The sequence below is a fragment of the Pleurodeles waltl genome, chromosome 2_2, assembly GCF_031143425.1.
Source record: "Pleurodeles waltl isolate 20211129_DDA chromosome 2_2, aPleWal1.hap1.20221129, whole genome shotgun sequence".
Taxonomy (NCBI): Eukaryota; Metazoa; Chordata; class Amphibia; order Caudata; family Salamandridae; genus Pleurodeles; species Pleurodeles waltl.
Genome location: NC_090439.1, coordinates 712,961,301 through 712,985,401, shown reverse-complemented (window position 1 = coordinate 712,985,401; position 24,101 = coordinate 712,961,301). Strand labels below are relative to the sequence as shown.

At 41.8% G+C, this 24,101-nt stretch overlaps 1 protein-coding gene and 1 long non-coding RNA gene across 5 annotated transcripts in view; one reads left to right on the top strand and one right to left on the bottom strand.

The window, feature by feature from the left end:
- The window catches only part of LOC138282563 (uncharacterized), an 822,484-nt gene that overhangs the window by 224,091 nt on the left and 574,292 nt on the right, over positions 1-24,101 (bottom strand). The gene's annotated exons all lie outside the window — the stretch shown is intronic.
- The window catches only part of MYBL1 (MYB proto-oncogene like 1), an 802,126-nt gene that overhangs the window by 233,533 nt on the left and 544,492 nt on the right, over positions 1-24,101 (top strand). For all 4 annotated transcript variants that reach the window (XM_069220277.1, XM_069220274.1, XM_069220273.1 and 1 more), the window contains exons 6-7: positions 12,815-12,998; positions 23,406-23,477. In XM_069220277.1, the coding sequence (XP_069076378.1) occupies positions 12,815-12,998; positions 23,406-23,477 (256 nt within the window). The remainder of the gene's footprint in view (positions 1-12,814; positions 12,999-23,405; positions 23,478-24,101) is intronic.

The window sequence follows — 24,101 nt, the reverse complement described above, 5'->3', positions numbered from 1 at the left end:
GTCTGCCACCAGAGCGCTTTCCTCCAGCTCCAAGGACTCCCCTATAGGTAGAACCAAGGAGAGAAGGCATCAAGGGGAGATATATCTGTCAGAATCGACATCGAGGACCATAACGTCAAGGAACATGCCTCCCTGTTCGCCATAGACAGGTACTCCATCAAAGTCTACCTCAAGGCCCCATTCAGCATCATACAGTTGTTCGATGTCAAAGCAGGTATCAATATCGAGAATCCCTCTGTCGACATAAAGACCACTACCATCAGTGTAGAGTCCTCCTCGATGACATCACCAAGGTCAATGTCGAAGCATTCAACTTCAAAGACACCCTTGTCACTCACAAAGCAACTCCCATTAATGTTGAGGCTTCCTTCATCGACGTCAAAGACTTCTCTGTTGAATCAGTCGTAGACAAGACCAACATCTGTGACATCAAAGTCTAGATCTCCATCAATCTACTTGCCACCAAGATGGTTGCAGAGTTTACACGAAGAAGTGGTACTCCTGGTTTGGATTACTCTCAAACCTACTTGCCCGCAGAGATGGTCCATTCTATCTTGCTATCTCCTGGGCCAGACTCATCTCCAAGACTCTTAGGAGAAGACACTTCTGCTTCGCCTCCAGTCAGATAGATATCCCCTCCAAGAAGACAGATCATAGAATAGAAAGCATCAAACTCGCTCTAGAACTAGATCTCGAAGACCATCTACTGCTAGATCTGCCTTTTCTTATTAAATGAGATCAAGTAGAAGATCCGCAAGGTCTCAGTCTCATCATATGAGATATTCGCCTTTAAGTACCCCACAATCTTCTATATCGGATTAGTCACCACCCTAACGGACAACCCTCCAGCAGGAGTATCGCTAGTGGATGACCTCTCTACCTTTAATGATTTACTAGTGAGAGGGGCTATGAAGTTGAATATCACAGTGCCCACCATGACAACTGAGACTTCAGTCATCTTTGAGACTTCACACCAAAGAGCCTCTTCTAGACCTCGTTGCCTATGGTCCCATGTATTTTAGAGTCAGCAATACAGTTATACTTGACAACTGGATCGATTAGGTCTGTTCCTTCCACACTTCTTTAGAAGTACAAACCACTGAATCACAACCCTCTATATTAAGGCAAGATCCTACACTGGATTCAGTCATTGTAGCTGCAGCTAAAAATTCTCATAAAGTTGCTCCTACTTCTAGTGCCCCATCAGACAAATTGGGCATAAAAATGTGTGGAACGTCTGCAACAATTATGAAGGCGGCAAGTGTCACAGCTCTCTTGAGAAGATATGACGATTCCCTGTGGGACTCTTTACAAAAATACACTGACGAACTGCCCAAGGAAGATAAATAAGACTTGCGGTAGGAGCAGATTCACCCGACTTGGCAGTGCATGCGTACTGCCATGGCATTTCCTCAAGACATAACTCTTGGTTGAGAGTGACCTTCCTAAAATGGGAAGCGCAGCAGAGGTTTGCTAATTTACCAACAAATATTATTCGCTTCACATGTGGCTGACGAAATGTAACAAATGAAATCGGAAAATGAACAGACATTATACCCGTCATAGGGTTCAAACCCCTCAATTGTTTGCACCAACAGGAGCAGCAACCAAAGCAACCTTACCACCACAGGTAATCTTCTAGAGGGAAAGGAGGTCTCCAACGGCCACAAACTGCTCCCACAGGAAAATGTCCAGCAAAACAATGATTCCTCCTTATCTGTCGCCTACCCCTATAGGAGAAGGTGTAACAAATATGTCCAAGAATGGTGCCAAATAACCAAAAACAAATGGGTCTTGAATATTGTGCAGAATGATAATCTCTATGTCTCAGATCTCCTCCTCCAATACCACCAACCAACCCATTGGACTGTCCGATAGATCTGTTTCACAAGGAGATCAACACATTGATGCTGAAGAAGGAGGTTACACACTAAGAGAATTCTGAGTGTACTTTCTGGCTCAGAAGAAAGGACCCAAGCAAGAATTCAAACCCATACTACAGTTAAGACCCCTAAAAAATTATCAGAAAAGGGAAATTCAGGATGCTGACTATTATACCAAATATATCCCCTGCTACAACAAGGAAACTGAATGTGTGCTATAGACCTAAAAGATGCTTAATTCCACATACCAATTGTATAGAAACTTTTTTTTAAAATTACTATTTGTAGTAGGGTCCAAACACCTTCAATTCACAGCTCTTCCATTTGAGCTCAAGTTGGCACCCAGGATGTTTTCGAAATGCATGGATGTCTAAAGGGCACATCTAAGAAAGCTAAATATTAGTCTACACCTAGACAAAAGATTAATAAAGATTCTATCCTCAGAAACAGCTCTTAAGCATTTCCAGGTATGTTTGGATTGTTCTTACAGCTCGCAAAAGGGTATCATTCTGAGGAGAGAATGTCATTTACCTGCCTGAAATGTCTCACTCAGTTGCGAACTCATCATACTTCATCCTGACATATATCGTCCCTACTGGGATCATTAGCATCTTACATATTCATAGTTACCATGTCAGACTTCACATGAGACCATTGCAGCAGTGTCTGGAGGATCAGTGAAACAGTCCTCAAACAGCTGGGAGCAGAAACTAACTGTTACAGTTGGCATCCGTTCTCTCCCATGGTGGACCAAGTCAAAAAATCTAAAAGTGTAAGTCCCCTTGCACCAGGGTCATCCAAGCCTAACTCTTATCACAGGTACATCCCTCCAAAGATGGGGTGCTCACCTGTGCCATTTACAGACTCAAGGAATATGGTTGTGCAAAAAAGTGTCTCACCAGGTCAGCCTCCTGGAACTCGGAGCGGTCCAAATAACATTCCTTCCTCTCTTCAATAAATTCAAATTCCCTGTTAGTTCAGACAGATAATACTACAATGATGCATTACCTGAACCAACACGGAGGGACACATTCCAGGCCTCTGTCTCTCGAATCACAGACCATGGCAATGACTCATAGAAAGGAACCAAACAATTACAGCAATACACCTCATCATTATTCAAGACAACCATGCCTGGATTTCTATTTTCTAAACGACACAGTACTGTAGGACATTTTTCAAGAATGGGGCTATCCTCAAAAAGACCTTTTTGCAGATGTTGAAAACAAAAAATCCCAATACTACGGCTCCAGATTTTGCCAACTGTAGTCGAAGGGCAATGCCCTTTTGAGCAACTAGTCAAGGACATTTCTTTACGCTTTTCCACTGATCCCGCTTATTCCGGCAGTTTTGATCAAGCTGTGTAGCGCCAGAATGGCCTAGTCAGTGGTGTTTCACACCTTTCCGAGCGCTCACAGAAGAATTTGCTGTGCGGGCAAGATCTCCTTTACAAGTTGGAAGGTCAGATTCCCCATCCCAGTCTTCCATCTCTGTGGTTGACCACTTAGCTCATTAATTCTTGCAATATGCTCATCTAAAGTTGCCACAAGCCTGTATGGACATTTTGAGAGTCCAATCGCCCTTCCATAAGAAAATACTATACTTCGAAGTGGAAGAGATTTTGTATTTGGTATATTCAAAACAGTTCGGAGCCATTTAATTGTCATGTTCAAGTGTTGTTTACTTACCTGCTTTATCTAGCTAAGTCTAATTTACAGTACTCCTCTATTAAGGTACACCTCACGGCTATAACCGCTTACAGAAAATCCCCCTCGCATACTTCATCTTTTAATATTCCTGTGGTTAAGGACTTCTTAAAGGGTATTTTGAAAGTTTTCCCTCCTGTTAGAAATCCCTCTCCCCATGGAAGCTTAACATTGTTTTACCTCTGTTAATGTGGCCTCCTTCCAAATGTATTCACAAAGCGTCCCTACAACACCTTACATTGAAAACAGCTTTCTTAGTCACAGTTACTTTAGTGTGCAGAGTAAGTGAAATCCGAGCGATGTGCAAACGAGCCATACACAGTTTTTCCCGAAAACAGTTATAATAGCTCATCCTAGTTTTCTTTCCAAATTTGTCTCTGATACCCACATTAATCAAATGATTTCTTTGCCCACTTTTTTCCCCAAAATCCTTTAACTCGGGCAGACAAAACTCTCCACGCCCTTGATGTACCAATGGTGTTGAAATTCTATTAGGACAAAACTAAAGACGTAAGAAAATCAGGTAGACTTTTCATAAGTTATAGACCAGTAACATCTGGTTGCTTTCTACAAAGCAATAAATATCAAGATGGATAGTTTCTTGCATCTTTATTGCATATTAATTGACGAAGACAAAAGCTCATTCAACTCCAGTTAAGGCACCTAAAACACTATAGCCCTTCTTAGGCTGGAGGTCTGTCCATACTTTCACTAGACATTGTCTAGATTCAGACTCGAGGGAAGATACTCAAGTTGGGCAGGCATTGTTGAGGAATCATTTTGGGCAATTATTGGGTTTGCCGCTATTTCTTGTTAGCTCTCTGATGGATGAGCTTGCTATTCTATTCAGGGCTTATGACTATTGATTAGGATCCCCTGAAAGAGAAGAACAGGTTACTTAAACTGCAACCCTAGTTCTCCTCAAGGGGTATCCTCATCAAAGTCATAAGCAACCCTCCCTTCTCCATTGTACGAAATAACACAGTCCTCAATAGATTTTACCCAGATTCCTATACTGTCCCGTAAAAATGACCTGACCAAACTGTCACTTCTGGGACATGATGGGATAATGAGGGTACTGTGTGGTTCGTAATGGCACACTGCCAGTTGCATTACATTAATGTATTACTTGCAGCTTATTTGGTAATTCTGTCCTTCATTTCTTTTCCTTTTAAAGAAAGCTTGTGAAAGGTTTTCTTTATTCACCTTTTACTCTTTGGTGACTTATATGGAAGTCATTTTTTTTAAACAAAAATAAAATGTGGTGGTCTTAGCCTGTGTATAGGCTGCAATTGTTGAGTGCAAATATTTTTTTTTTAGATTGCCCTGGGGCAGCTGCCTTACCTCTGCGATTGTGCCTTGAAACACAATCTATGCTGGTCGCTGGTTAAGCCTAATGTAATCAGGCATCCCCCTCCCTCCAAGGACATACTGGAAATTCTGACAACACAACAATTAACTAGCGGCAGCCCCTTGAGCTAGCTGGAATTCGCATTGGAGAAACACACACGGCAATGTGGTAAAATATTAGACGAGCCTTGATGCAAAAAGTATGTTGGAAGCAAAGATCGATACAGTCAGTGTGCACTTGCTCACAACTGACCATAAAAACTGGCAGAGAGTTGATGACAATGAATCTGCGATAACAATGATGCGCTTCATGCTGAAAAATATGCAAGCCCAAATACATACCTTGAAGTGTTTTTAATTGCAAGCAGAACTAAGAGTGGTGGAGTGAGACGTGACACATTCCTTCCAATCGTCAGAGGAGGCCTGGCCCTGGCTCCAGTCAAAAGGCTCCGTGATCCTGTCGGAGTTTAAAAAATCCTAAAGAGGCTGGGTACGTCATCGCCGGTCAAGATTGACACGAGGTCGAAGGATCCAGAGCCGTGTTACAGAGAGAGCAAAAGTGGTGGCAGACTTTCTGCAGCAAAGCAAAAATCCTCTTAAGTTATTAGCTTCTCATCATGTGTCAGACTCTGAGACTGGGACCAGAGGGTCTTATAATTTGGAAAGGGGGTGGGGGTAATCGAGATGGGGGGGGCAATTCTGATGCCCAGGATGACAGATGATATTGCTCGACAGGCACAGGTTGTTGTGCGGTGCTCCTACAGTAATGGACAAAGGTATTGTCATCAGGCAAGAAGTAACACCATGAAGGTCTGATAGAGGCTCTGGTTGGACCTATAAGGCCCTTTTACACCAGAACACTACAGTTGGTGTAACACACTCCCAATTTCCTGGATATCCAGGAAATTGGTGGTAATCCATGTTGGCAAAGTATCGTGATGGGAAAGCCTATATTGTATGCTCTCCCAGGGTAGAGGGATTTGGGAATGTTACCTTTTAGTTGTTAATTGTATGATTATGGTTTCTTATGGAAACAGGGGAACATCCACCAGACTCACAACTGGGAGTAAGAGATTGAGATTTTTAATGTTGAGCCAAGGATGCAGTGTAGCATGATGGTGGAACAGTATATTTAGGATAAGGGTATTGAATAACATAAGCACAACTCTTAAATGCAATATTTTGACATGGAACATTCGGGGTTGCTACACCCATAAAATGACAAAAAATATGGAATGATCTCAGGCGCAGATACACACATTGCCTGCTTACAAGAAGTACAGGTCAAACTTTGGAAGTTGTGCAAGAGACGGAGGTAACAGATTGTTGGTGTGTCATACTCCGCATTTCCAAAAGGCAATCTGCTATAGATTTCAAAGGGAGTCCAGTTTGTGTTTCGAACAGTAGTAAGTTGGACCAGGAAGTTAGAAATGTGGTGATGAAGAGAAGTTAGAACTATTGACTCGAATAGCGGTATATTGACAAAATACTAACCATTCAGCCTATCAGAACAAGCTTACACTGGCTCTCATCCTAGACGCGCAAGTACCTTACATATACACAGGCTACTTTAACTGCGTTACTGTTATAGAGATGGATAGATCCACTCATCTTATGTCTGAAGCTACATGCTGTAGGATGACACATTTCCAAAACTGACAGGTACGTGATGTATGGAGATTAATGCACCCCACCCTAAGATGCACTCATTCTGTTGCTTGGCACTTTACCTTCACACAAGGTTGATTGCAGTTTTGCAGAGTTCGATAATTTATACAGAGCATTTAGCCTTCACAGTCTCTGATCATTGCCTACTGAAAATGGTAATGAAGTGGGTAGGAAGGCAGTCCCGGATATCGATCTGAAGGCTACAAACGAGGCATTATGTGATGCACCATTTCAAGACTTCGTAGTAGCCTTCATATCTTTACTTTACTGGAAATGAGGGCTTAACCCTGATCAAGTCAGCGGTGTGGGAGGCTTTCAAAGGGGTTGTCTTTTGGCACTGTACCAAAACTACCTGTTGTGTCAAGCTGTCTCTAACAAGGGACATCCTTGAAATTTAACTGGACTTGCGGTGGACTGGCAATAGAACACCTACGGAGGCTGATCAGGTGGGGTGGCTTTGAGACCTTAGACAAGACACAAAATAAGTGATAGAATGGGGAAACTCAGTTACAGGAAATATATGGCCTGACAACGAGGTGATGGGAAGAGAGCTGGTAGAATGCCAGGGTGGTTGCTGAAAGGTGATTCTGCAGGAACCCGGATAGGTTTTACTAGATTCCCAGAAGGAGAGGTGGTCAATACACAGGAGAGCATTAAGTGCTGCCCTTGTTGAATACTACTGAACTATGTATGCTGACCCAGCACAAGCTGACTCAGCGAGAGTTTGGACAAGCAATTGCTGTCCCACAGATCAATCCACTGCAATATAGTAAACTGTAAAAAAACACTTTTTGTCACGTTGTTTTTATTAGCATTTTTGGAATATTTAAAGTACAATTTCAAGTGTTACTTCACCATACAATTAAATAATCAAGCAATACGAGTAACTATTAGTCCATACAGTTTCGTACAAATTTAAAATCATATATATTTTTGCATATTGCTTAAGTGGTACAAAGTCTGTTACCGGTGGGTAACATTTCTTTGGACATCTTGTGGTGCTTATTCAACTTCTTGTATGTTCTTCTATATTCTGGGTGCCTCAAATTTGTCTGACAAAAAAAAAAAAAAAACATACAAAGATAACTTTCAAACCCTATAGGATGATCTTCAAGTGAAGTAGTGGTGCATGGAGAAATGGAGCGGTCTATTGTATATGGTGGCGGGGGAACACCTCAACTATACCATAACGCAGGATTCCGAACAACTCTGTCATTCTGTCATTTGTAGAATATATGTAGAGCTTGAATGAGGGTGGGGCAGGAGAAGAGCGGCAGGCCCTGCGAGAGGGAATGGACAAGCAGGCCCCAAATGTATTCAAAGCCTTTTCTGGTGTCCATAATATCTGTCATATGCTTCATCGTTAGAGCTTGCCATATACGTGTGTGCCATTGAGGCATAAAAGGAAATGTGGGATTTTTACATGCCTCTGCTAGTGCCATTTTAGCTGCTCCCAAGCAGAGCCACATAACATAATGGTCACCTATTGTTTAGTGTTTGAATGCTGGCGAACGGATTCCCAAAAGTACCAGCTCAGGTATAGCCGGCACTGAATAGCCCAGAATTTCCTTAATCTGAATTAGGATTTCTGTCTAATACGCTCGGATATTTGGGCAGTCCCACCAAATGTGGATATGTGGCGAGTGCATCAACTACTGACCAAAGCATATTCCTATTACACCCCGGCGACTGGCACGCAGACAGTAACTTGGATTATTTTTTATTACCATTGGAGACTGCCCAGAGGGTTATGGACTCATCTTACTTAGCTAGATATATGTTCAATCACTCTCCACTGCTGATCACTCATTTCTTGGCTAGAATGAGACCATGGGTCCCACCATGAAGAATGAAAGTAGAGGCCCTTACTGACCAGATGTTCCGGAGGATAGAGGAGGAGGCGGCCCGACACACTACCTCAAGATCAACTATTCCAGTTTACACAGTATGGCAAATGAGTGGGATGCCATGAAGATGGTGCTGAGGGGTGTTTGTATGGTGACATCGGTGGGAATAAGGCATACACTGGAGAGGGGCTTGACATTAAATGAATAGAAGCTTGCAAACCTGGAGGACGCCCTCTCTTAGAACCCTGGGATGCTGCAGGAGTGGGGCAACACCAAAAAACAGATGCAGGACATGTGGAACCTATTAGAGAAGCATTTCTGACTTGCCTACGGATGTAGACTACATCAGGAGGGTGACAGAGCAGGTAGACTGCTAGCGGGACTAATAAAAAATGAGCCCTGTGTCAATCCAATAGAGATAAAGCTGGATGGACCATTTTCACACAACAAGCAAAAAAGTGTTTTCGCTGAGCCCCTGCTGGCAGTTTATACCCTGCCCCTGTGCTGAGAAAAAATCCTGATAATTATATAAATGATCTGTGACTTGCATGACTCTAGGACCTGAAACGTGCTGAACTTGATGCTCCATTGACGACCAAATGGGAGATCCTGCAGACCATGGACTCCCTTAAGACCGATAGGGATCTAGGGGGATCGGGGGGAATGGGGAGGATGGGTTCCCAGTAGAGTTCTATAAGGCTTTCCCCAGGACTCTGGTGGACAAGCTCCTAAATGTTTATACTGAGACATATGAGAGGGGAAGCTACCGGACTGTATGGGAGAGCCTCCTATTGTAGAGGTCCGAAAGTCAGGGAATAACCCCTTGGAGCCGGCCCCTTATAGGCAGCGGTCTATGCTCAATGTGGATCTAAATATGCTTAGTCGCCTCCTAGTGGCACATTAACGTAATTATCTACCAAGGTTAGTACATGTTGATCAGTCTGGGTTTATACCACGTCGTAACACTCTGCAACCGACACTGACTGGCTCATGTGCCACATGACCCATCTATAGAGAATGGACAATGTGCTTTGGCCTTCCTAGACCTAGAGCAGACCTTTGATTCGATCAGCTTGGACTACATTTGGATGGTGCTGGATAAAATGGGACTAGGGCCTAAATATCTGAGGTGGCTACAGTTGCTGTACACTATTCTGGTGGCTTGACTGAGAACTGGTCAATAGGTCTTACACCATCTGATGGTCCAGAGCGGTACGCATCGGGGTGCCCTTTGTTACCATTGCTGTTCGCCCTGGCAATAGAGCCTGTGGCGCGTCTTCTCTGGCAGGTACTGCATAGGTGGGGAATTCCAGGGGCCAGATGGTCAATATTGTTTCATTATATGCGGACTATGCAATCGTGTACCCCTGGCAGCCGGATATCTTTGTCCCACTCCTACTAAGCGCTATGATGGAGTTAGGAGAGGTGTCGGGTCTGCATGTGAATCAAGCAAAGTCTGCCCTGTTCCCCCTAGGGCAATTGATGTGGGTGGCTGTGAGTGCGCTGCCGGACTACCTTGGTAGATGGAAAAAGTGTTCTACCTTGGACTACACATTGCCCACAGGCGCATACATTTCATGAGTTCAATATGGGCAGGGCATTGATAATCTTCGGCTGTCTATCAGACAATACAACTTTCCCTAAAGGGGAACCTAGAACTAATCAAAATGGTGGTGTTGCCCCACTGCCTTTATGTAATAAAGGCCACCAGGAATGTGATCCACCATCAGGTGTTCTGTGAGTTGGACCGGCTCTTGGTTGAGCTCCTATGGGCTGGGAGGTGGTGCAGAGTGGGGCTACCCACATTAAAACTGGAATGGTACAAGGGGGATGGAGGTTCGCAACCTTGAGCTTTATTGTCTGGTGGCCCAGCAGCAGCATGCCTTCCACTGGCTTGGTGGGGGTGAAACATGGGAGCAGTTGTTGCTTACGATCACACATAGTGCCACAGCCTAGAAGCCCTCCTGATGTGACGGAAGGGAGTACCTGGGAACAAGCCATATGTGATCTGCATGACATGCCAACTTTGGCAGTGGGTGGTGATTAGAAGGGTACCATTTGAGCTGGGTACTATACGACGTTTTGCTCTGATAGCCCACAATATGACGGTGACTCAATGGCGTGATGGGGGGGGGGGGGGTCCGACACTAGCCGATTTATACGCAGCGGACCAGTTCAGAAAATACAGAGTATCTCGGAGGCCCAGTTTCTGCAATACGCTAAAATATCAACTATGGTGCAAAAACTTTGGCCCACATTCCTGGAGGCCCCAGAACCTACACAGACATTGGTCACAATCCTTTTATGCCAGGGGGCTGGAAATTAATTGCACATCTCTATCGAGCTCTCAGGGCGGACAAACCAGATACTGCTTTTAAGGTAGAGGGCTCCTGGCATTCTGGTATCTTCGGGCCAGAGAGAAGACAGTTTGTATGACTTCAATGAAGATTCCTAGAACTAGAGTTAAAAATCAGTAATATTTCCTTCTGTATCATAGGATCTTTGTTAATGGTCATAAACCTTAGACTAGGAGAGCAAGGTCAACACAGAACTCTGTGACGTGAAGATTCAGAAAACATAACCGAGAGTAGAATACAGTGATACTGTACTTGAAACCGATTGTACCCCACATAGACTGATTTTTCAGGGTAGTCTATGGATGAATCAACCCTTTCTGAAATTTGAGACTAAAGCAATAGAGCCTTGTGTGTGAGTGAAACAACTTCCATGTTGCAGCCTTGCAAATTTCTGATTCCAGGACATTACCTAGCCAAGCAGTCAGAACTTCCTTATCCCTTGTTGTATGAACTTTAGGTTTACCTGGCGATGACCAGTTGGCTAGCCGGTAGCATAAAGCTATGCAAGAGACAATCCATCGGAAAATGGATTGTTTTGAAATCTCCATACCCATTCCTGTTTTTTGCCCTAGTTAACAAATTACTGAGAAGCCTTATGGCCTTTGTCCAAGTAAAATGTTAGGTCTGTTTTTAAGGTATATAAAGGGGCTTTTGCCATTGACAATTGTTTTTTTTAAGAAAATACCATGAAGGAGAGACAGATTTAAGTGAAATTCTAGTACTTCTTTCAGTAGAAAAGAAGGGCGAGTTCTTATAGTTTCTTTAACTTGATAAATGTACTGTGTAATCTTCTTGGTTAGAAAGGTTTGATCTACCCTACACACAGAAGTGATAGTAGATAAAAAATCTGTCTTCTACGAAAGACGCTGCAAAAAAGCTTTTATGTACAGGCTTAATATTTTGATTTATAATTACTAGAATTACACAGATCTTCCAAAGAGGTGAGGGTCTCGAAATAAGAGACAAACTTTTTTTTTGACCTTTCTAAAAAGTACTTAATGACTGTAATCATGAAACATTTATTTCTGGGATAGTTATTTTCTCTAAGCAGTAATAGCCACCAAGTGTACCTTGATCTACAAGAATTGAAGTCCACACTTGTCCAGCCGCAATAGGTGTGAAAGCATTGAATATGGGAGCAGTGCTCTTTTCTTGGCAACACACATAGAAACACTTCCATTTAAGAACATAAGAGGCGGTTATAGTAGGTGTCTTTGCTTTGTTAATAAGATCCATACAATCTTGTGACATATTTAAATTTCCATATAGAATAGATTCAGGAGCCATTCTGCCAAATCAAGGATGACAGAGTTGGATGGGATATAAGGTACTGACACGTGGCCATAAGATTGGGTTTGCACTGCAGCCTCTTTTGAGGTTTTACGCTAGCTGAAGTAAGTTTGTGTAGCACCACTGTTTGGCCCTTCTGATGCAATCATCATTGTTTTAACCTGCTTGAGTCTCAGCGGTCTGATAGATATAAATGGAATTTGTTGTTGGAGGGAGAGGAGTAAAAGGTGCACAGAAAAATTCATAACCAGTTCACAAAAAGGGCATTTTCCAGGGGCTGTGGCTGTGGAAATAAGGATGTGAAGTCCCTGGTGTTGCTGTTTCCTGCAGTTGCAACTTTGTGGTGCCAATCATATGAACTATCGATTTTAGGCACGATAACTTTGTAGCCAGAGTATGTACCAGAGATTCTAAGCATCTTTAGAGCTTTCAGCTCAAACTGTCCAAGGTGTCAAAAGTACATAAGCTGATTATCTGCATATAGAGACATCCCGTTAGCTTAAAAACAGGCTTCACTTAGACTGAATTTATAGCAATTGGTATGCGTAGTTTGTTATGGAATGGGTTTAGTTGTGTCCATTTACAATGTAGTTAATCTTGTAGCATTAAAGTACAATAAGAAATAGTAGTGATGATTTATTAAAGTACATAATCAAAAACATTTTAAACCTATTAGATTATTTACTTGTGTTAATTTGCTTCCTTCATTGTAGGACAGATAACTCGATCAAAAACCATTGGAATTCGACGATGCGGCGGAAAGTGGAGCAAGAAGGCTACTTACAGGATGCTCCTAAGTCTGACCGGTCCGTTGTGACCAAACCTTCCCACAAGAGCTGTACTGCAGGAGACCACTTGACATCCCATAAGCAATTTTACATTCCAGTTCAAACCCATGTAATTTAATTTATTCTTCTAACCTTATCAATTTGACTGAAGTGTGTGCTCTATAGAAATATTAAGACTTTCTTATAGTGCAGCAATCTTTACAAGTCTAGTTGTTTTTTGTTTGTTTTTTATAACCATTATTCTTTGTTGCTTAATATTAATCTGTTATGGTCTGAATTTTGTTTATATGTTTGCTGGAAGGTCAAGAAAGATGCCAAAGAGAGAGGAGCATAGTTCCACTGTTGCAATAATGTCACAAAGTAAAGACAAGGTCCCCTACTATTACACTGTTATTTTATTGTTTTCTGCTTTACCAAAAAACACCCAAGGGATCTGTTTCCATTTTTGTGCACTTGGTTTCAAATTGACCCAAATACTGTACATTTGTTTAAAAAATGTATCTCAATAGTTTTTAGAACGTGATTGGATGAGAAATAAATTGGTTCCAGTTTGATAGGGATTATTATGATATACTGCACTCGGCGTTGCTCATGTGGCAGTTTTTATATATATGTGTGTGTGTGTGTGTATGTATATATGTGTGTTCTATGGCATGTGTAGCTGTAGATACACATGCTATGCATTATTCCGCCATCTAGTGTTGGGCTCGGAGTGTTACAAGTTGTTATTCTTCGAAGAAGTCTTTTCAGAGTCACGGGAACGAGTGACTCCTCCTCTCGGTCATACTGCGCATGGGCATCGACTCCGTGGTTAGATTGTTTTCTTTCCTCTGTCGGGCTCGGACGTGTTTCCTCCAAGATTTTGAATCGGAAACTTTAGATAGCTTCTCTGACCATTGGTATTGTTTTGATCACGTTTCCACCTAGACTTGAACCGATAGTACAGTCGGAAACTAAATTTCGCCCTTCTGGCTACGTGCGACTTGGGCCTGTTCAGGCCTACCACGTCAAAGCCTGATGGATCGGACTCCATTTTGATTTTGTCCCCGATGGCACGCAAAATTTCCATACACAGACCAACATCTTGTATGCAATCTGTGTCTTTCCCCTGATCATATAGAAGAAGATTGTGAGGCCTGTCGATCGTTTTGATCCAGAAAGCCCCTGCGTGATCGGAGAGCCAGGAGATTGGAAATGGCGTAGAAGAGTACAAAATATATGGACACCATGGAGGACGAACAGGAGCATATGGCAGTTTCCATCAGAGACACAGACTCCGAAGAAGACTCGGAGGGAGATAGACTCATCGCTGCTGGTCAGCACGCGAGTACGACTGCCCCTACGCCCACTCATAAAAAGTCCTCGAAGGCCTTGTGTGCACCACTGCCAGAGAGCCATGGATGACCCCGAAAGAAGATTCTCGTCGACTGACCTTCAAGTTCGGCATCGAAAAAGGCCACACTTCCGTCAATACTGGAGTCGAGCAAGTCCACCAAAAGCTCAACTTCCGAATTGAGTCGGCGTCCTCACTCTTAGGAGTCGAACCAGCTGTATTTTCGGGCCCGAAAAAACTATCATCTTCGGAGCTGAAAAAGTCTTCTTATCCGGAAGAACAAGGACTTTTGAGCCATCTTAAGCAGAGCTCAAAATCACTTGATGATCAGCCATATAGACCATCTGATTATGTTTCTGAGGACCCAGAGATTCAACCCATCCTTGAAATCATGGATGAGAGACAATCAAGGATTCATATCCATAAAGAGACAGACAGAATAATTACTGCACCTCCTCTACAGACCAAGAAAAAGTTGGCTCTTCAAGAACATTTAGCTACTGCTCCACCACCAGCAAAGATTTTTAAACGAAAGGAGAAGCCACTACCTAGCTATACTTCTCCCCTTCATTCACCACAACTTTCTTTTTTGCCACTTGCCCACCACCTTTGCCTTCACCAACTCATTCACAATATTCTCATGGTGAGACGGTTGATCCTTGGGATCTCTATGATCCGGATCCTATCCCTGCCAATGAACCGGACTTATACCCTTCCAAACCTTCTCCACCAGAAGACACTACTGCATACACGCAGGTTATTTCTAGGGCAGCAGTGTACCATGGGGTGCTTATGCACAGTGAACATTTGGAAGAGGATTTTCTTTTTAACATTTTTTCCTCTACGCACTCACGATATCAGTGCCTCCCAATGCTACCTGGCATGATTGAGCATGCAGATGAGATATTCAGTGAGCCGGTCAAGGCAAGGGTTTCAACACCACGCATTGACAAAAAATATAAGCCTGGATCTACAGACCCTGCTTACATTAACCACCAAGTACCTCCAGACTCAGTGGTTGTGAGTGCCGCCAGAAAGAGGGCTAATAGCCAGTCGTCAGGGGATGCTCCGCCCCCTGACAAAGAGAGTAGGAAATTCAATGCTGCTGGCAAAAGGGTAGCGACTCAAGCTGCTAACCAATGGCGAATAGCAAACTCTCAAGCTTTGCTAGCAAGGTATGATAGAGCCCACTGGGACGAGATGCAGGAACTCCTACAACACCTGCCAAAGGAACACCAAAAAAGAGCACAACAGATTGTTGAGGAGGGTCAAGCCATAAGTAACAAACAAATACGGTCTGCTCTTGATGCTGCAGATACAGCAGCTAGAAGCGTAAATACTGCTGTCACCATACGCAGACACGCATGGCTACGTTCTTATGGTTTCAAGCCAGAAATACAGCAGACAGTGCTGAATATGCCTTTCAATAAAAAACACCTGTTTGGTCCTCAGGTTGACACTGCCATAGAGAAACCCAGGAAGGACTCAGACACTGTCAAAGCAATGGAAGCCTTATATACAACACCCTGCAGAAGCTCCTATTGTAGGTAATAATTTAGAGGAGGATTCAAGCCACAGTCCACAGAGGCTTCTACCTCCCAGGCAAAACAAGGGCAACAACAACAGCAGTACCAGAGAGGGGCATTTATAGGTTCTTTAGAGGCCAACACTTTGGAACCAGAGGCAAATACCAGGCCTCAAAACAAGCCACTACTCCATCTAGACAGTGACTAATTAACCATCCCTCAACCCCACACATCTCCTGTGGGGGGCAGACTGCAGCAACTCCACTCCCAATGGCAAAATATCACCACAGACCAATGGGTATTGTCAATTATCCGCAATGGCTATTGCCTAGAATTCATTCCTACCCCTCCAAACATTCCTCCAGGTTATCACAAATTGTCCCCAGAACACAATGTTCTATTAGAACAAGAAGTACAGTCGCTACTACTAAAACAGGCAATAGAATTGGTCCCACATTCTCAACAAGGAACAGGAGTATACTACTATACTTCTTCATTCCCAAAAAGGATGTCACTCTCAGACCCATCCTAAACCTCCGATCCCTAAATCTATATATCCTGTCAGAACACTTTCACATGGTAACTCTGCAGGATGTCATTCCACTACTACAAAAACAAGATTACATGACTGCATTAGATCTCAAGGATGCGTATTTCCATATACCCATCCATCCAGCTCACAGAAAATATCTCAGATTTGTAATAGCAGGAAAACATTACCAATTCAACGTTCTGCTTTTCAGCATGACAACAGCTCTAAGGGTATTTACAAAATGTCTAGCGGTAGTAGCAGCTTACCTAAGAAAACACATATGTGTCTTCCCTTATCTAGATGATTGGCTAATAAAATCAAGCAATTTTATACAATGTCTACAAGACACATAATACACAGTAGAAACCCTACGTACACTAGGATTCACTCTCAACTACCAAAAGTCCCATATTCAGCCAGCACAGGTACAACCTTACCTAGGTGCTATTCTCAATACATAAAAAGCTTTGGCCTATCCAAATACACAAAGGATACAAGCTTTCCAAAATCTCATAACACAAATGCAGCCAAATCAACAATACACTGTAAGATGTATCATGAAACTATTGGGAATGATGGCATCCTGCATAACAATAGTACTGCATACAAGACTAAACAGGAGGACACTACAACAGTGCCTCTCACAGCAATGGTCTCAAGCACAGGGTCAATTGCAAAATCAAATGTTGTTAGACCGCCAAACGCACAGGTCCCTTCAATGGTGGAATCTCAGCAAGTTAGTGAAGGGGCGGTCATTTCAAGACCCTGTGCCTCAGACCACAATAACAACAGATGCATCAATGATAGGTTGGAGAGCTCATCTCAACAACCTTACCATTCAAGGGGAATGGGATTCAAAACAGCTAAATTATCACATAAACCATTTAGAATTATTAGCTGTGTTCCTTGCCCTAAAAGCATTTCAACCACTTCTCAAGCACAAGACTGTCTTGATAAAAACAGACAATATGACGACCATGTATTACCTAAAGAAACAAGGCGGGACACATTCATCTTAACTGTCCCTTCTAGCCCAAACAATAAGGAAATGGACAATTCACAATCACATTTATCTACTAGCAGAATATATTCCAGGAATACACAATCAGCTACCGGATCTCCTAAGCAGAACACACCAACAGATACACGAATAGGAGTTTCACTTTCAGGTACTTTAACAGGACTTTCAAAAGTGGGGAACACCAGAAATAGACCTATTCGCAACAAGCGAAAACGCAAAATGCCAAAACTTCGCATCCAGACACCCACACCCTCTGTCTATGGATCAACTGGTCAGGGATATTTGCTTACGCTTTTCCCCCTCGCCCACTACTTCCATTTCTGGTCAACAGACTACGTCAGACCTCTTTCACCATGATACTCATAGCCCCAATGTGAGCACGACAACATTGGTACACAACACTCCTACATCTGTCAGTAGTACCTCACTACAAACTTCCAAACAGACCAGATTTATTAACACAAAACAGAGGACAAATCAAACATCCAAATCCCAGTGCTCTCAACTTAGCGATTTGGCTCCTGACGTCATATAATTTGGATACTTACAACTTCCATTAGAATACATGGAAGTTCTCAAACAAGCATGTAAGCTTACAACTAGGCAATGCTATGCTAACAAATGGAAACAATTTGTTTATTACTGTCAATCTAAAAATACTGACCCACTTACAGCATCAATACAAGATATTGTATGCTAGCTACTTTATTTATAGAAGTCAAATTTAGCTTTCTCATCTATTAAAATCCATCTTACTGCAATATCCACATACTTGCAAACTATTCAACATACCTCTCTCTTTAGAGTACCAGTTATAAGAGCCTTCGTGGAAGGACTAAAACATATTATTCCTTTTAGAACACCACCTGTTCCTGCTTGGAATCTCAATATTGTACTCACAAGACTAATGGGCCCACATTTGAACCCATGCATTCCTGTGAGATTCAATTCTTAACCTGGAAAGTTGCTTCCCTAGTGGCCATTTTAATTACTTCATTACGAAGAGTTAGTAAAATACAAGCATTCACTCTTGAAGAACCCTTTTCCCAAGTACACAAGCATAAAGATTTACTTAGAACTAATCCCAAATTTCTGCCAAAAGTTGTATCACCTTTTCACATAAACCAAACAGTGGAATTGCCAGTCTTCTTCCCACAGCCATATTCAGTTGCAGAAAGAGCCCTTCACACTCTTGACCTTAAAAGATCTCTAATGTACTGTGTGGATAGAAAAAAAGAATTCAGAAAAACAAAATAGCTTTTTGTTTCCTTTCAACAACCACGCAAAGGGAATCCTATCTCTAAACAAGGATTAGCAAGATATATTGTTAAATGTATACAAACATGTTACATTAAGGCAAAAACACAACTTTTAATCACAACTAGAGCACATTCCACTAGGATAAAAGGTGCATCTATGGCATTTTTATGAAGCATACCAATGGCAGACATGTGTAAAGCTGCCACATGGTCTACAACACTACAAAGCATTACTGTGAAGATGTATTTTCAAAACAACAGGCCAATGTTGGTCATGCTGTCTTAAGAACATTATTTCTAACAACTCAAACAGACTAGCCACCGCATTTTTTGGGGGGAGTAACTGCTTTGTAGTCTATGCATAGCATGTGTATCTGCCAGCTACACATGCCATCGAACTTAAAATGTCACTTACCCAATGTATATCTGTTCCTGGCATGTAGTGCTGCAGATTCACATGCACCCTCTCTCCTCCCCGGAAGCCTACATTTACATTTGCATGGACATCTATTTTTACTTACTATCTCAATACAACATTTATATTATTACACTCTATCACTTCTTCCTACACCCTTTTGCGGGAAAACAATCTAACAATGGAGTCGATGCCCATGCGCAGTATGACCGAGAGGAGGAGTCACTCAATCCCGTGACTCCGAAAAGACTTCTTCGAAGAAAAAACAACTTTTTAACACTCCGATCCCAACACTAGATGGCAGAATAATGCATAGCATGTGAATCTGCAGCACTACATGGGTAAGTGACATATATAACAGTTCTCTGTGCTCTCATCTTCTGAGTTAGTAGGAAGGGGCCCTTTTTATGTTGCTTGAGAGTGCACCTTTCTTTTTGTATTCAGTTTAATCCATACAAGGATGGAGACTTCGTCATCCCACAACCTGCACTGTATTATCTACATTGCTATCAAAAGGAACACTTATTTTAAATGAATAAATGAGGCCCCTATAGCTCCATCCAGAAATGTTCTTATTGCTTACTTTTGCAGGCCAGCAACTGTTTTGTAACAGTTGCCCAAACCTAGATATATATTATTTAGTGGATGATCTTGCAGTTCTAATAATTTTTCCAGAATATTCAGGAAACAAAAAAGCAACACGTATCTATAATTTACCATTATGAAAATGTTCACTGGATTCTTCATTGAATTCATGACCAACAGCATCGTTCTTGGACTCTCAAGTCAACTTCCACGCCTGTGCCCTCTGTGATGGGGTCTTAGGAGTGGAACAGAGTATAGTGCATTTTATTTTTCTTCCTGTACAGCTGCAGTGCCTGAAATGCAGAAACAGAAGGCTTGAACATAACTGTCCAAGAACGCAGGAATGTGTCTTAAATGAGAAACTTGTAAAAATAAATTTCCAGCAGCTGTATGCTTTGCAAATTGATCAGTCAGCTGCCTAGACTTTATATTCTATTATGTCAAACTGTATGTGGGGCTAAAGCCTGTTTGAGCCGTTGGTCAAGAATGTTTTTCAAGACTTTTCTTCCGATAACACATGATTTCCTAGGAACGGATTAAAAAGTTGTGGTCTCCACATCTCCAACTCCTCTCCAAAAGACCACTCATAAAATTGCAGTGCTTCTCAGATATGGATCTTTAAGGCACCAAGGCAGGGTTCTACACTTCAGCTAACAATTATTGGCACTATGGCTCCTTTCTGTCTCTATTATCGACCATCAAACTTCATTGAGACTGCTTGTGATCCATAGCGATGGAAAAAATGAATCCACTAGAACATCTTAAAGTTGAAATTATTCTATGTCTAGTGCATGGGGAGTTCTTCCACTTTTAGGAGTAGTCAAGAAGACATGGTAAAACCATATAATCTATATTTTGCCACATCAAAGTACAGCCCTGCGCTGATTTGTTGCTGGGGCTTCGGAGCATCTTAGAGGGCCTTTAAAAGTATTCCCCCGGTGAACCAACATTTGCACTAGAGGTGCTGAAAAATATGTTCTTCATTAATTCCAGCACGTGTCCTGTAAAGTAGCCTTGTTCACTGCTATTACTTTGGCCTGAGGGCTGTACAACAGACAGGCTTGATGTTCTCATTAGCCAAGCACTATCTTACAAAGAAATAAGGTGCTAAATTGCATAATTCGCTATCAAGGCATTCAATCTGTTCTCCATTAACAGTAGAATCTCTGCACACATTTACTATAGCAGGAACTCCGTTTATTGTAAACATAGATTCACTGAAAACATGCCTGTAAAATGTAACATTTTCTACTTATCGTCTTTTTTGGTTTTAAAAAGTAAATCCAGTTAGCTAAATTGATACGGAATACACTTGGCTGAAAACACCACTGAATAGCCTCTTTTTTAAATGCCAAAATCAAGAGAACATGTAGCCTCTTATAATCTGGGTAAAAACTGTCAATTAGACATTGGTCCTTCAAGAAACTCTAGAGTGAATCCTGAATGTTGTTGCTTTTCTGTCTTTTTTTTCTTGCTGAAAACTTGCATTTTATTTGGATTTTTTGGCTATATTTGATGTATTTTCGTCATCTTCTTTACACTCTTTAATTTAAAAAACAAAAACGTTTTTGCCAGTTTTTTTCTGTTGAGCTATTTTCTTTCTCAAATTTACATTTTTGAAACCTGTGCCAGCTCTTTTGGAAAGGTGCCCCTCAAAGGATGAACTCTGTGCCTGTCCCTTGGGTTCTCATTACATCACAAGGTGTAAAACGTGTCTGAAGTTGCCTTACAAGCACTTTTAGGGATTGAGTTTGCTTCAGAGTTAAACAGGTGGGAGTTGGCTTCTCTGCTGTGCTGTCTTCTGGTTCCCTAGCAGCAATAGAATGGTCTACCTCGTCTTCAGCCCCTGGTGTGACCAGGTCTGATTTCCTTTTTGCGACCAAACTCTGTTGGCTGGCACTCCCAATCGATGTCAGCTTCTGGTGGTTTCTCTCCAGTGAGACCAGCCTCTATGTTTGAGGCCACTAGCGCATTGAATGATTCTCCTGTCTTTCCTGTGCCGCCAAAAGGCTAGACTCCAGAGGGCAGATCCCTGATGCACATCTCGGGAGCTTCAGCCTTCTATCGGAGAGCCTCAGTTCCATCAATGGAGGCTGACTCAGTTGCCTAAAGACCCAATGGGTGCATTTAAATCTACCACACCATTCCACGTGGGTAATAGTCCTCTGATCCCACCTCCTTCGAAGGAAAAAAGAGACATGGTTACTGCAGTGCATATCGGGATGAGTCCGCGAAAACAGTGAAAAAGAAGCATCTTCATTCTTGATGCTCTAGCAAAAGAAGCCCTCCTTACGAGGTTATGAATATTGAAGCATCTGCTCCAGTTTGAGATATCAGTCTTTTTCCGGATTCTACCTTCAGAACCTCAGCAAGGCCTATGTTTGCTGTTGTTTTGAATTGTCTAGAACTCTCTGATTATCTTTCTAACGTCTGAATATATAAAATGTGTTGACCGCTGTCAAGAAATAAAAATACAAACCTCCAAAATTGGATCTCTCTTCTGAAGAGAAACACCACCACGTGAGTGTCTCTTGCCAGAGTCCTGTTCAATGGCTTCAGATAAACACCGAACGCTCCATCCGAAAAATAAAATAAAAGTTGACTCAGTTGAAAAAATAGGTATGTAGGATTTTGCCCACAGCCTTGAGGATAGTAAGTTCCACCACACTAGAGGGCTGATATAACAGGGAGCTGTGAAACTTTGTAGCCTGTTTTCTGGATCCTGTTTCTGAAGAGGATCAAAAGGATTTTAAAGGCATTCTAGATGGTATGATTACACCAGACAAGGTTTTCGGTGCAGCCAAGGATTCTCTTTGATTGGATACACAACCTCTATCGTGCCATCTGTTGAGACTAAAATCTCCTGGCTAAGACTCACATCTCCACAAATGTAACAGAAAATATGGATATACCCTTTTCTGGAATTACTCTCTTTGGTTCAAGCAACAATGACAAACCCAGCTCATGGTGACAGAATTGGAACCCTTAACATCCATTATCTTTGAAAACAGAAAGGAGTTTCCAAAAGTTCAGTTCAAGGATCAGTGAAAAGACTGACAACATACCCATATCCACTTTTTAGAAAGACGGAAACAGTTCGAACATCAAGTACAACAGTTTCAAAAACAGTTTTTTCCAAGACAAAAATCTCAGAAAAGCATGGGCTCCCCAAAACTTCTGTCTGTTGTTGGGGTAAGGTTCCTGAAATTAAACAATGTCTCTCTCGCTATGCCACCAGAGCACAGGTTAGGATGAACATTTCCAACCATTATCCATAATTACAAAAGATAATAAAATACAATTGCATACCAAATATTGTCAGATCTGATTGCAAAATCGTATCCCTTTCTGTGCCACCTTTCGTTCCACGGAAGATGGCCAACCCTTAACACTTGAAACAACTGACCCAAGAGATCAAGATTCTTCTTATGAAAAGAGCTAGAGAGAGAATTCCTGAAGTGCAAAAAAGGGAAGAAAAGTCATAATTTACACATTAGACACATATTGTCACATGTGTATCACTTATATGAGATCACCAAGCACATTTCTCACCACACACATACTGCAGCTTCACATTATACAATCAAATTAATTGATCATTGGATGTATTTCTAAACTGATTGTGGTATCTCTGGTCTTGGGAACACTGTTCTTTATGCATAAGCTTGCCTAATGGCCCGGATAAGGGCTCTGGTTCCCTTGTTACTTATAACCGATCCCAGTAATTACAGCTGCAAAGAAGGAAAATTAAACAGATGTGTTGTCTTTTTAGTAAAAAAAAAATGAACACAAATACACATCTAATGCTAAAACTCTTATGTTCTTTTTTATGTTCCTAATTCTAGATCCAAGGCTACCAGTATGTGTCACCAGAAAGCAGCAGTGAAAATGTTCAGAACTCTTTCGCACTTATCCAGGTTAGATGCTCAGTGTTTAGCGTTTGCTAAAATCAGTATTATTTATGAACATAATAATTACTTTATATGAAGAACACACCACACCTATGTCATCAGCAGACTAAAGAGCAGTTTTTCTCTGGTGTTTTGTACAAGTAGTGTTATTTATTCTTACAAACAAAAATGTCTAGTTGATTTTACTTTTTACAGTTGGGATTCATGCCTTTTGTCGCATCATTGTATAAATAGAATATTTTCTCCATTGAACTGTTCATTTTCTCTGGACAGCCATTCAATAATACAGCACTTTAATTGCAAGCAACATGTAATGCAATTTATTGCCGCTTCACTTTAATAATAAACTGTTATTTGCTCATGTCTGCTGCATAATAATATTATAAGTATTTCTTTTTTGTGTCACTTCTTATTCCTTTTTTGACATTTCAGTGCAAATCGAAGTGGAAAATGCTGATGGCTTGTTTTGGCTACTTTTGACCGCAGGTTTCTCCCCTTTATAATAGCTCCAGGCACCAGACTTCAGCAGCATTTCTCCTGTATGCCAAGTAGTTGGTGGTGTGTAGCTCTGCGTTGGCGCGGAGCTGCATATAAGTGCCACTCTTTGCAGTGCTGAAATTGCTTTTCTTT